General features: G+C 37.7%; 1 protein-coding gene across 1 annotated transcript in view; it reads left to right on the top strand.

The window, feature by feature from the left end:
- The first annotated feature begins 436 nt into the window (after positions 1 to 436).
- The window catches only part of ARSJ (arylsulfatase family member J), a 45,336-nt gene continuing 32,592 nt past the window's right edge, over positions 437 to 13,180 (top strand). The window contains exon 1 of the mRNA XM_072405763.1: positions 437 to 1,629. Within this exon, the coding sequence (XP_072261864.1) occupies positions 1,292 to 1,629 (338 nt within the window). The 5' untranslated portion in view covers positions 437 to 1,291. The remainder of the gene's footprint in view (positions 1,630 to 13,180) is intronic.

Genomic DNA, 13,180 nt, shown 5'->3' with positions numbered 1-13,180 from the left:
CCTCAGGATTTTATGACACATGGACCAACAGGGTTTTTCCCTTTTGTAACAACATTATAACAACATTATAAAATGCCTGCTGAATGATTAAACATAATAGTATAAACACAAAGTAATAAAAAAGAAATAAAAAACAATTGCCTGCAGTTATAATCATCCATCTATATTTATAAAGCCCCCATATCTTACACAGATCTGTTCTATGTTTTTACACATGACATAAAACAAACTTGTGGGGGGTTTGTCTATGTAATAATACATCGGCTTTAAGTTGTTGGAAATGCATAAAACCTAGAATATTCATCTCCCAGGGTTATCTCTGGAATTTCTAGGGTTATTGCCACAATTATGAGACACACCAGCTGTTTTACAAAATCTTATCTGCTACCCTTCCATGGACTCTGTGGGAAAGAGAAAAGATTTACAGTAGGAAAACCCAAATAGATGTAGCATTTGGATAATGCAGGAACAATGTCAGATATGATAAACTAGTGTAACTGCCATAATCTCTCTGTCTCATCCATCTAAATCTCATCTGTCTAAACTGTTTAGGTTAGGATTTTTCCTGCAGTGATTCCAGACCATTCTCTGCACATGAGTACTGTACACAGATAGGAGGGTAGTAGAGTTTGGATACAGAGAGGCTCAGTCTCACCTCCCCATTCAGCAGGAAGGGAAGCATGTTCCCCTGACACTTCCATTATTCAGCACATCCAAGGGAGGAGAAGAGGAGAGTAAGGGGAATTTACAAGCAGCCTGGCTTGCTGGAGCTCACATATCCATTAGAAGTTTGTGAACTCTCCTGTGCCTTCTTTCCATCTGCCTGGCATCAAGCAGTAAATGTGATCAGCCTGCTGGAAACAGAAAGCCCAGCCCTTCTCAAATGTAAAGGAGTTCTGAATTGCCAGGGGGGAACAACTGCACTGAGACACTTCTCCCCCCAGGTTATTGGGTGGCAGACCAGGATGGACTCAGGAACATAAGACAGCCTGCACATGTGTGACTGCCAAAATCAGCCAGATGCTCTGAGTTCATTTCTTTCACTGTGCAGCTGGAACTTTCTTCTCTTCTATTAGGACTGCTGCAGATTCTGGGTACTGAGAATACAACTTCACCCTGCAATATTAGAGGATTCCAAGCACATTCTTCTAGCAGGGAGCTGGATGGTGACTCACCTAAACTTAGGTCAAGCTTTGGATGGGGGCTGGGTGACAAGGGAGGTCTTCCAAGCCAAATGGTCACTGACCCCCACACAGCACATGGCTACTAGGCTATGCTGGACTGACCCGTGATGGAACTAATGGGGCAGGCTGGCTGGGTGAAAATGCTGGGGTTGGGAGCACTGGCTGCCTTTTCTATGGTGAGCATTATGACCTATGGCTACCTGTCCCTGGACAAAGAAAACCTAGAAGAGGAGAACCTGAGCAATGAAGGAGAAAGAGAAGTGGGACATCAACCTCATATCATCTTCATCCTGGCTGATGATCACGGATACAGGGATATTGGGTACCACGGATCTGAGATCAGAACTCCTACACTGGATTCATTAGCTGCAGAGGGAGTGAAACTGGAGAACTACTATGTACAGCCCATATGTTCACCCTCCAGGAGTCAGTTCATCACAGGGAAGTAAGTACAGCATGATCATAATGCTAAGCATGAGCTGTCCACATCTCCATTGAGAACTTTGTATCCTACATCACCATAACAATTCCTACTAAGGTTATATGATGATCAGGGCTGGATGATAGGCTTAATAACTTAATTATAACCAACCTGAATATGTAATGTCTGTCAGGATACATACCTGAATATGTAATGTCTGGATACAATAACCAACCTGAATATGTATCCAACTATATATAATGAATAAATGTATAAATAGCACTAAAGGGATTCCTGACAATGTTGTTATTTGTAGTTGTTAACTGTTGTTGTCTTTGTGGTTTAATAAAACAAAATAAGCTTTAGTATTTAGAAAACATCAGCAGTATAACTAATGCACAGATAAATACATTTGTGTAACTTTACCTGGTGCCCTATTGTCCTGTGCTGGCTGCTGGTCTAATATAATGCAGGTTAGAGGGGATAGATGGCACAATGGTGTTAGTGAACTGAAAGAAATGTTATTTCCTCAGTTACAGCACAATATACTTCAGTTATTGTTAGATGATGACAGGCTTGGTATATATTTTAAATAGAACTGTCCTCCTGGGACCACAATCTCCAGTCCAACCTGGTAATATTATTATTATTATTATTATTACTATTAATTAACAGGATGTATATAGCACCAACATATTACTCAGTGCTGTACATTAAATAGGGGTTGCAAATGACAGACCAATACAGACAGTGATACAGGAGGAGAGGACCCTGCCCCCAAGAGCTTACAATGTAGTAGGTGGGGGAATTTCACACACAAAGGATGTGAGATATGTAGTGATGGGAAGTAGTGACGTTTTCAAAAGACAGAAGAACATGGGTAGGCAAGTTTGAAAAAATGGGTTTTGAGCGCTCTTTTAAATAAGCAGAAAGTAGGAAAAAGCCGAATAGGACGGGGAAGACCATTCCAAAGAACTGGGGCAGCTCTAGAAAAGTCTGTTAGATGTGCGTGTGATGAGGTTATGAGTGAGGAAGTCAGTTGTAGGTCATTGGAGGAGCAGAGAGAGCAGCTGGGGAATATTTTTTACCAGGTCAGAAAGGTAAGTGGGACAAGAATTGTGGAGGAGTTGTTGAGATCCCATGTTCTTATTCTGCTGGATTTTCATAATGCAAATGCAAATTTTTAAAACATTTACAAAAAATAATTTGGATTTTTTAGCTAATTAAGGTACAAAAAGGCTACTGGATGATACACATAGTCCACTGGCTACTTAACATTACTCTGTTGATAAAATATAAGATTTAAAGATTTGTGCCCCCTGCAATGAAGATTTTTAATACTCACCTGTCCCTACAATATTTTTACTGTATTGGAAAGAAAATGCTGCTTGGAGAATTTTATTATTTGGACACTTCTGTGAGTTCTAATCCCCTAATGCACCAAGTGGTTTATTTCACTGGCTTCTCATTCTCTACTGTGTCCTGTAGTAACATAAGGCACAGTGGGAAAAATAATAGTACATGGTGGGGGGGGGTACCTGGAATTTAACATTCCCAGAAGTGTAGGATTCAGTTTTTCAAATAGAAAGTTATCTGTGATATAGACAGAATTGATAGCACAGGCTAAAGCAGAGCTGAAAATCATCTTTGCAGAAGGACATCTGCCCATCTCAGTGTACAATCTTGGCTTGCCTTGGTGCAGAGATAATTTACCTCCTATGTGCAAGGGGGATGGTCATTGATAAGTGGGCAAACATTTTGTCACCGGCAAAGGAGCTCATTGACATCCCTTTGCTGGAGGGGAAATGGAAACCAAAAAGGCAAAGGAAAAATCTGACTAGGGTTTTAGCTTTTATCTATAATATATATTATACTTATCTATATAAAAATATTCAAAGTTTTGTTTTTAGATATATGTTAAAGCTGAATTTATTATGCATATGTTCTACCTTACATGGCTTCTCATTTCCCCCCTCATCAACAAGATAATGATCTTTAAAAAGAAAAAAAACTATCCATTTTCATTACATACCTTATTTTGGAACTACTGATGTCACCAGTCTCTGTGAGTACTGATACAAGCGGTGGGCTGGCTTTTGGTTGGAATTTTTGTAAATAAAAATTGCCTATTGGGTGGATACTAGTCTAAAGTAATAGGCATTCCTAGGCAGATTGCATTTAGCATGTAATGTCCACATGTGATTCTAAGGGCCATTTCAGACCTGTAGTCCAACCCTGTACCATTCAATAAATGGAAAAGTTAGAAATCATATTTTGCACACAAATGTGGTCACAGTAGATTATGATTCCCAAAGGCAAAATGTTGATTTTGGCTGTATGATTGTTCTTGGAAGATCTGCACCATAACTGTGTGCCAATCTTTGGTTTGCCTTCACCAGCTGCACAGCAGCAGTTTTCCATGCACCCATGAGCTGCCAGCCACAAAAGGGTCCAAAAGGGCCCTTAATCTCTATGAATGAATACTTACAATATATTGAAAAGAATGAAAGGAGTGGACCAGGCACTGCAAAACTTAAAGGGGAAATGAGTAGATGATGCTGGATGTCCATCAGCCAGAAAAAGAAGTGGGCTTAATGTGACTTGCTGCAACTTCTAGGGTACACTGCAGGAAGTTTACAATGTAAAAAAATCAGGAAAATAATTTCAGTGCAGGAGAGGAGCCTCTGCCAATCTGCCAAACTGAAGGGAAGACTTCCGCTATTTACATTAACAAACTAGTAATTCATGTTAATTATGTTAATACATTTTATGGCAATTTTGTTTAACACTTATCTAATGAATAGTGTCACACATTGTATCCTGTCCAAAATGAAAAGTACAAGTCTCATGTTTTATTTCCCTTTGCTAAATTCTTGTACAATATTGTCAGCAGATTTTTTGGGAGAATAAAGCATGAAGAGCTGAGCTAGACACTGATTCACCACTAGATCCCTGCACTTCTGAGAGGGAAACGCTCTCCGCTCTGTATGGTACAAGATGAGCTCATTAGCTTTTAGCTAACCGAGTGCAATAAATTACATCCAGTGTCTAACAATCTGCAGAAATGTCTAGGAGTTACAGAAAGCTGGCATGAACTATCCCCTTGTCAGGGATTTAAGTTATATTTCTGAAGCAAGTTAACTCTCACAAAGAAAAAGCACTGTACATATTGGTGCTATGAGAAGTAACTGGAATATATATTCTGCATACTGGTTCACACACATGACATATTTCCCCAGTGTGTGTAATCTAATTTCCTACCCTACCACAGACACAATCACATGCAAATGGGCAATTTACTCTTGCAGCTAATTAGTATATTATGAAAGAAAACAGCAACAATCTTAAAAACACAAGAAAGTCTTTGCAAACTTATACTTATGACACAGGATATCACATAACATATGGATCAAGATTGACCTTTAAGGTGTATTCCAAATATACAAATATTTCCGGTTGTCTTGTGACAGGGTGTTGGGTATGTTTGGCTCAGTAACCATTCCCTTTCTTATGACATCATCTGCTGATGTCACATTCATCTGTCCAGTCCAGTCACCAATTCAGGAGAATGATGTCACGCAAGTAAGCAATATGTACACATATGGAGGGTGGTTATCCAAATGTATACATCATGTCTGTAAAAATATATCCTGGTGAACAATTTAACAGTTTTTGATTGGTTAAATGAGTCAGGTTGTTAGAATCTGACACGTATTGTAGCAGATGATCCATGCAGTTCAGCATAAATATCACAGCTGAGAATGTGAAACAATACCATAACTAGTAACTAATCTCTCACAAGAGACTGATTAAATCTCTGTTTTGTGTGCTGAAGACCTTATCCAGAAACATTAAAATGAGGCAGGAGAATATTTCATTTCCTCACCCGATTAATGACACATTTATAATGGACAGTTTATTTAAGAAGATAATTGAACTGAAACATACTGTGTCCATGGCACACTAAAATATATAAAAGACTCCTATATTAATTTAGGGTAAGTGTGAGTAGTTTAAACTATGAATTCATTGTTTTCATTGAGTGGTTCCTTTAAAATGACCTTATGATGCATAGCAGAGATCATTTTTCTGATTGCAATGGACACCATGACCTGCTTTGTAATTGTAGTTTACAGAATTTCATCACTGGAGTTTTTGGCTTCCAATCTGTTCTTTTCATTCGGCACTACAAAATATGCTGTGGTATGTAAGCAAACGTTTCTCAATTTACTAAGAAACCTGAGCTTGGAGAGGATCTTACTTCATACAGCAGCAAGGTGGCTCAGTGGGTAGCACTCTCGCTCCTGCAGTCCTAGGTCCCAGGATTGACTCTCAGCCAGAACACTATCTGCATGACATTTGTATGTTCTCTCCATGTTAGTGTGAGTTCCCCCCACATCCCAATAACTTATGTTAATGGGCTTCTTCTCAAACTTGGCCTTAGATCAGCAGTTGCCAACCGGTCGTCCGTAGCTCTGTCCTGTGCCCCCCGGAGCAGGGTCAAGAGAAGGACCCCGCCGGGGGGGTTCACCGGCCAGAGCCGCAGTCCCCCGTGCAAATCCCTGGCTCAGGGAAGTGGACGGACTGTGTTTCACGACACAACCCGCCCACTTCCCCATTGCAGGCTCAGATCTGTGATGGCAGAGTGGGCTGGGTTATGGCGTTATGACGTCACCATGGAGAGGTTCCTCCCCTTTGATTGACAACCGGCTCCCTGTGCATGCGTGTTCCGGAGCCGGTAATTTTAGTGGTCCGCGGGACCAAAAAGGTTGGCGGCCACTGCCTTAGACTGTGGTAATGACAAATGACTATGGTAGGGACATTAGATTGGGATCCCTTCAGAGGGACAGTTAGTGGCATGACTATGGACTTTGTAAAGTGCTGCGTAATATGTTGGTAGTAAAATAATACAAATTAATAATGAACTCTTCTTATCTTCTAGCAAATCATGTTGATAGAAAAATGGGTACTGCCATCACTGAATTTTGTAAGATAGAGATTTCAGGGCTTTCATCCTGATCCAGGCTTTACTACCTAGCGAGTCAAAACAAATATAAAGGCACATTTTGCACCTTCCTATGATCCAACATCCCCCACTGGACCCCCCCGCCTTGCTCTCATTTTGAGTATCATTAATTTGATTAGTTGAACTAACAACGTTTTTTCTTCTTTTTTACTTTGTCTTTATATTGGCTTTAATAAAACACATTGATTAAATTAGAGACTAGATAAAAGATTTAGAAAAGGTGAAAAAAATAGTTGAAAGATATATATATTTTTTTAGAGGTTTATATATACAGTGGTATCTTGGTATAAATCCTTAATCCGTTCCAGATCCTTAGACTTATACCAAACAAATTTTCCCATAAGAAATAAAAGGAAAATGAATAATCTGTTCCCCTGAAAAAAAATCCTATTGTTATTGGCATATTATACATTGATAGGGCTTTATGAAATAATTTAAACGCTGCTTAATACTAAAATACATAAATACAAAAGCAATTAGATGAAATAAATGAAAATTTAACCTTACTTTACCATTCTGAAAAGAGTGGAGTGCCTACTAGGATGGTGCTGAGAAGGGAAGAGATGTTCTGTAATTCACAGAGAGATCATAGCGCCGGTTGTTCACTGAATGGTAACAACTGGCGTACTGACGCTTGTGGGCAGTCGTGGCTTTATCTCGAGAGAAGTAAGAAAGGGTAGCGCCCGGTGTTGACTCATTTTGACCCATACAAGTTCTAGCACAAAGGTTGTATACCAAGCAAAATTTTTTGTGTCCAAACAGGACTTATACCAAGTTGGACTTATTCCAAAGCGGACTTATACCAAGGTACCACTGTATATCTATAAATGTAGACAACTGAGGAGGAAAGAGGGACTATGATGTAGAAACAGTCAGTCCTAATCAGGGACAGTTGGGGGATATGAGCTTGGTGTAACAGTCTGACTTGTGTGCTGTGTACTTACCACCTACAAAACAATACGGAACTAATTATATTTGATCTAATAATAAACACTACCAAAAAGGTCCCATAATCTATTGATAGATTTCTTTGGGCTAAAGAAAGTGAACCCTGCAGAGTGTGCCATGGTCCCTCATTTACTGGTAAACTTGCTTTTAGTATTGATACTAATGATAATTGATATCAGTTAAAATTTGCTTTTGAGATCATTGAAAGATGTGTTTGACTTGCAGTTGACCTTTACCTAAACTGAGTACCTTTAGCCTGTATGCCTTTGTAACATTTTATAAACTGGGCATGGATGTTGGTGATACAGTGAGGATACCACCAAATAATGTTAAACACTTTACACTTACCTTGAGAAAAGTTAAATCAATACATCCAAATATAATGCAATTTGTACAGAATAGTGTTATCACCTACTGTAAAGGAAAGACAGCATATGAAACTCAGACATTTACACTAATCGCATTTTACGATAACTTCCTTAAAAAAAAAAGTCTATTATATTGCGCTAAAGCTACAAAGGATATACATTTACTTCCTATACATAAAATGTCTTTGTAAACCCAGTTCTTACATTGTAAAATTAGTAGTGACATCATGAGTGTGCTGCACATAGGCAGAAAGGTGGAAGGGACGCAGCTGGTCCACCCCAGGCTGGGTGCAGAAATCAACAGGAAGCGGGCAAAGACAAAACCAGTCACCCTGCACAAGGTGAGGGATCAGCAGTGACCGGTCTTTGTTACAAGAATCTCCTGCCAGAGGAAACATTTCCTTTGGATTAATGCACAGATCTGGAGAAAATACACAAAGCACATTATGATTCAAGTATAAAACATTGTACCTCTTATATTTAGAAAATATTATTGTTTTAATGATGTGTTAATAAATACAGTGCTGCATTAATATGTAGCTTTAATATATTCCAAAAATCAGCTTTAATTCAAATTCTGCATTTTTTTCCTAATCTCTTTATTTATGTAGTTCATTTATGTAGTTTATATAATAATGTCCTATCACCTTACTGTTACAGCTAGCAATTACAAGACACAGTGTTGGCCAAAAAAGGACTGGATGTTCACTGAAAACAAGATCTAGCCAAGAAGTTTTTAGACTGTCCTCATAATGCAGTGTGAAGCCAGGAATAATGCATGCTGTGTGGTCTGATGTTCTGGCACCTGTTCTGCTGTTTGTCAAAGGCTTGACTACTTAGATTCCAGAGATATAACTAGCCTAAGGTGCAGAAGTATGGGAGTTTCCATTGCTCACTTGTTTTAGGCAAACATGCCAGATGATTTTTGCCCAAGATGAGTGATCATGCTCGTACTTGGCAAAAATCTAGCATGTGTTTAGTGTTGTTCATCAATCTGTCCCGACAGATTGATAAACATATGCTTTATTTGTGTACAGCGCTTGTTCATTCCCCTGCCACTGGGAATGATCACAAATGATCATTTTCAGGGACAGAAATCTGATATCTGTGTGATGTCTGTAAGTAGTTTTAGTGTGGACTCCAGGGAAGTTATCTAATGACATAAACAATTAGTAGGCATCATTGAGCTTTTAATCTCAGCTAAATTGCTTCCCCATTCCACAGTACAATAGCCATGAAAAAAACAATCTGCCTGGACACTGATTGGTAAATGCTATCTTCAGACAGCTTGAAGTTAGACTTTGGGCATATAAAATATTGAAGGCATTTGTGTATTCTTTATAAAGTACAATGCACATTTGGGGCTGTACACTTAAATGGGAACACCCACAGCCACCCCCAGTCTTATTCTTAGGTGTCCTGGATTCTTTTAGATATTGCGTGTTTGATTGCTTAGGTGCTTTCCACCTGATCCCAGATCTGTGTATATGCTAAGCAAACCAATGCCAAGCACAAGCTCTAGATAGCACTAGCTTCTGCAGCTAGCCCCTGCTGTATACATATGTGTTAACATACAGAGGAGACAGTGTGCCCTATCAGTGTGTGTATCTTCTTCATTGTACAGGCAGTAGGATTCTTAAATATGACAGAGAAAAGGGCTTCTGCATTTCCAGGCTGCTCTATATATAAATCACAAAAGTGACTGGAATCAATAACAGTTGTTTATTATACACTGAGCTGAGTCTTCAGAATCCTGAAAGAATGGGCTCCCGCAATAGGTTAGAGCAGCCATTCCCAACCAGGGTTCCCTGGAGTTCTGGAGTTCCTCCAGACATTCATAAGGGCTCCTTGAGGGATGGATGATTGACCTCCCATGTGATGGTAAACTCAAAGTTTTGATGTCAATGTCAGTTGGCAGAGTCAGTAGCATAACACCAAAATTCTTTTTAGCTATCTGTAAAGGGGGCATTCTGTCCACTGACCACCAGTGGATCCTATATGATTTTAGCAAGGGCTCCCCAGAACCTGAACATTTTTTCAAGGGTTCCTCAGGGATAAAATAGTTGAGAAAGGCTGGATTAGGGGTATTCACCCCAGGCTCGACGGTTCTAGTAGCTTCATTACATATTGCACAATCACTTCAATCAATTGTACTATCACAGTCCTTGTTACCACTGTGTGTTGTGCTGCCTTTCTTTAAAAAGAAAAAAGTAATTGTGATAAATATTATTTTATAAGTTCATATGCTTAGGTGAATGTAGCCCATGTGTTATGTTTTAAATGATTGTTTAAGTTTGTCATAAAAAGAGTTTGGTAAATTATTATTGCAGCATGTTTTCTTAATGAAATTATGCAAAATAACTTTGTGAATTGCTATTCTGTTTATCCATAAGTGATCCCAGATGAGTCTTTTGTGAGTCATATAATTTTTCCTCCTTTATTTTCATTGTCTTTGTAATGATAATTTTGTATTGCTGAAGCCTGGTATTCCCTATACAGGATAGCCAACACCCTCTAAAATACAATAAATATATATTTATGTTTCCCTAAAAGAACATAAAAAGTAAAAAATATTGATGCCATCACAACAGAGGACTGTAAGCCCCAATATAACTGGTTTGTTCTTGGGTTTAGATACATTTCTAATGACTTTTTTCTGCTCTTAGCCACATTTATTTGACCTGCTTCCAAAAAGTAAAGTAATATATACCGTATACCGTTTATTTTCATAACATATTAGTGTATACCCAAAAGTCATTATGATTAAACATTTACAGTTAGCTTTTTTGCTGTTGTATATTTGTTTTGTTTTTCTTTAATTCTATAGACACATTCATGTTCTCCACTGAGAACTCCACTGGCTGACTGATCAGAATATAAGAGAATATGATGGAGAATGATTGCCCTTGACTGAAAGGATGCTATCATTATATTTATATATATATATATATATATATATATATATATATATATGTGTATATATATAGTGACTGTCATTAAATCTACTGGGTGCTTAGCTATGTCTGTCTTCAAGTCAAACACCCATAACAAGCACGCTGTAAAATATTATGAAAAAAAACAACTACATTTCCAATCACTTATCCATGAGACTTACGATCTCAAAGAAAAGTTCACTTACTGCACCCTCCAAGGACTGCTGAGAAAAAGCTATATATACTTGTACAGATTCTATAATTTTCAGTTAGGTTAGCACAGACCAATAGACTTGTACTGATATTACAGTATTAAGTGCCCCCTTGTTTACATTTTTGTTACATATATATATTACATGTATATGTAACAAAATAGAGTCTAGGGTTTGCAGAAGCAAATGATTTATTACTATGTAAGTAAAAATTACATAGATGCTATAATTGGCAACAGTTTCTGGTCAAATTGTTCTGCATGCATCTTTTAGATCTCTGCCTAACAGTCATGGTAATACATTGTTTGATTCTGCAAACCCTGGACTTGGTTTTCTAAGTATTTTGGATCCGAGGGCTGGATTCTTTTAAAAGTCATAGTAGATAGAAAGTCACAGTAAAAATGTCAATGCATCATAAATTGAATAAACAAAATAATGTTACCAGATAGATTTACTTCTTGGAATGAATTAAAATCTTATTATTTAAAAAGGGTCTCATTGCTTTGATATACTAATAAACCAATAAGTCCTTTAATATAGGTCTGTTAAGGAATTACTGTAAATAAATCTGCAATTAAAAAAAAATATTTTAACAACATATGATTTATCAGTGATTACTCAGCAAAGCCAGATTATGAGATACTTAAGCACAAAGTCTAACTGTTTTCAAAGCTGGTTATAAAAATTGTGTAATATTTAGCTGTCAGCGCCTTCAGTTTCAGCTAAATAAAGCTATGGCAGTAGGTTGCATGGATGCTGTTAAAGGAAATAATATTTCTTCAGGCAGAGTGACAGATTGGTGGCTTTGCCTGAACCTGATTGCAATGTTCTCTTATTCTACTCTCTAAATGTTTAAATAAAGAAAATACATAGTAGAATAAATAACAGAATACATGTATATTCAAGGTCTTAAAACTCTATTGCCATATATCCAATATTTACAGACACATTTAATAAGACATAGAGCAGTGAGCAAACGTAACTTGTATTAACTGATCAGCATTCTTCATTCATGTCCTTGGGATCTCTAAGCTGATCAAACATAGCAGGTTGTGATGTATTGCAGGTTGTTGTATTTCACAATTCTGCAAATTGACTTTCTAAAAAAGCCTGTGGTTCTAACCTATACCTTATTAGCATTTTGCAGTCAAACACTTAGGAATTTGATAAAACATCACAGAATTTGCTTTGCAAATAGCTAATGACTTTTAAGAAATCAATTCCAGGTTTGCTGGGTCACCCAGCTTCACTGATGAAACTGTATTCTCTCAAGCCATGGAGATCTTTAATAATTCAGGCCCAATGTCTTACAAGGTTGAGTAATACCTTTAAAAAAGATAGTATAATAGGAACTGCTTAGCCCCAACGTCCGTAATGTGAGTAATCCAACCTCCCAACCTTCATAGGTGCATGCTTACCTCAATCTTATAGCCTTTTCTCATGGCTGAAATCTTCTCGCTGTTGGCTACCTCTACACAGTTTATCCCCCATCTTCTATAGGGCAATCTCAAAGGTTTATCCTGTACCATGCGTTTTAAAAAGTATGCATCTGATTGAGAAAATACAGTTATGCTTTAAATGTAGAGTATATTGGTATAAATAACTGCTCCTAAATATATTTACCTCTGTATTATCTTTCTGAATAAATCATTTTAAATCAATCATTGTAAATGGATAGGCATATTTACCTATGGCATTCTATTCCATTCTATACATAGACCCTTCTTCTTGCTTTGCAGTGTGTATGTTTGCTTCCTCTAGTGGGTTATCTACTAATCTCTATATTTAATACAAGGCCAAAAAACATTACACAGCAAAACATGTGAAAGTAACACTAGTAAACACTGCCAACTCTTCTTTTCGTGGAAAAACTTTTCATCAACAGTTATAATACAGTTATTAGTAACTCTTTGACTTTGAAATTAACTAGTAATGCCCCCTTCCCAGAAACTGCAAACACATGGTTGGTATATCCAACTGCAGTTTAAATAATTAGCATTTTCTAGTGCTCACAATGAGTAACTGATGCATCCTTGTAGAGTATGTATTTCTGTATAAAATGATACCTATAACCCAATGGTGACCTGA

The sequence above is a fragment of the Pyxicephalus adspersus genome, chromosome 3 (assembly GCF_032062135.1).
Source record: "Pyxicephalus adspersus chromosome 3, UCB_Pads_2.0, whole genome shotgun sequence".
Classification (NCBI taxonomy): Eukaryota; Metazoa; Chordata; class Amphibia; order Anura; family Pyxicephalidae; genus Pyxicephalus; species Pyxicephalus adspersus.
This window is presented reverse-complemented; position numbering and strand designations above follow the sequence as displayed.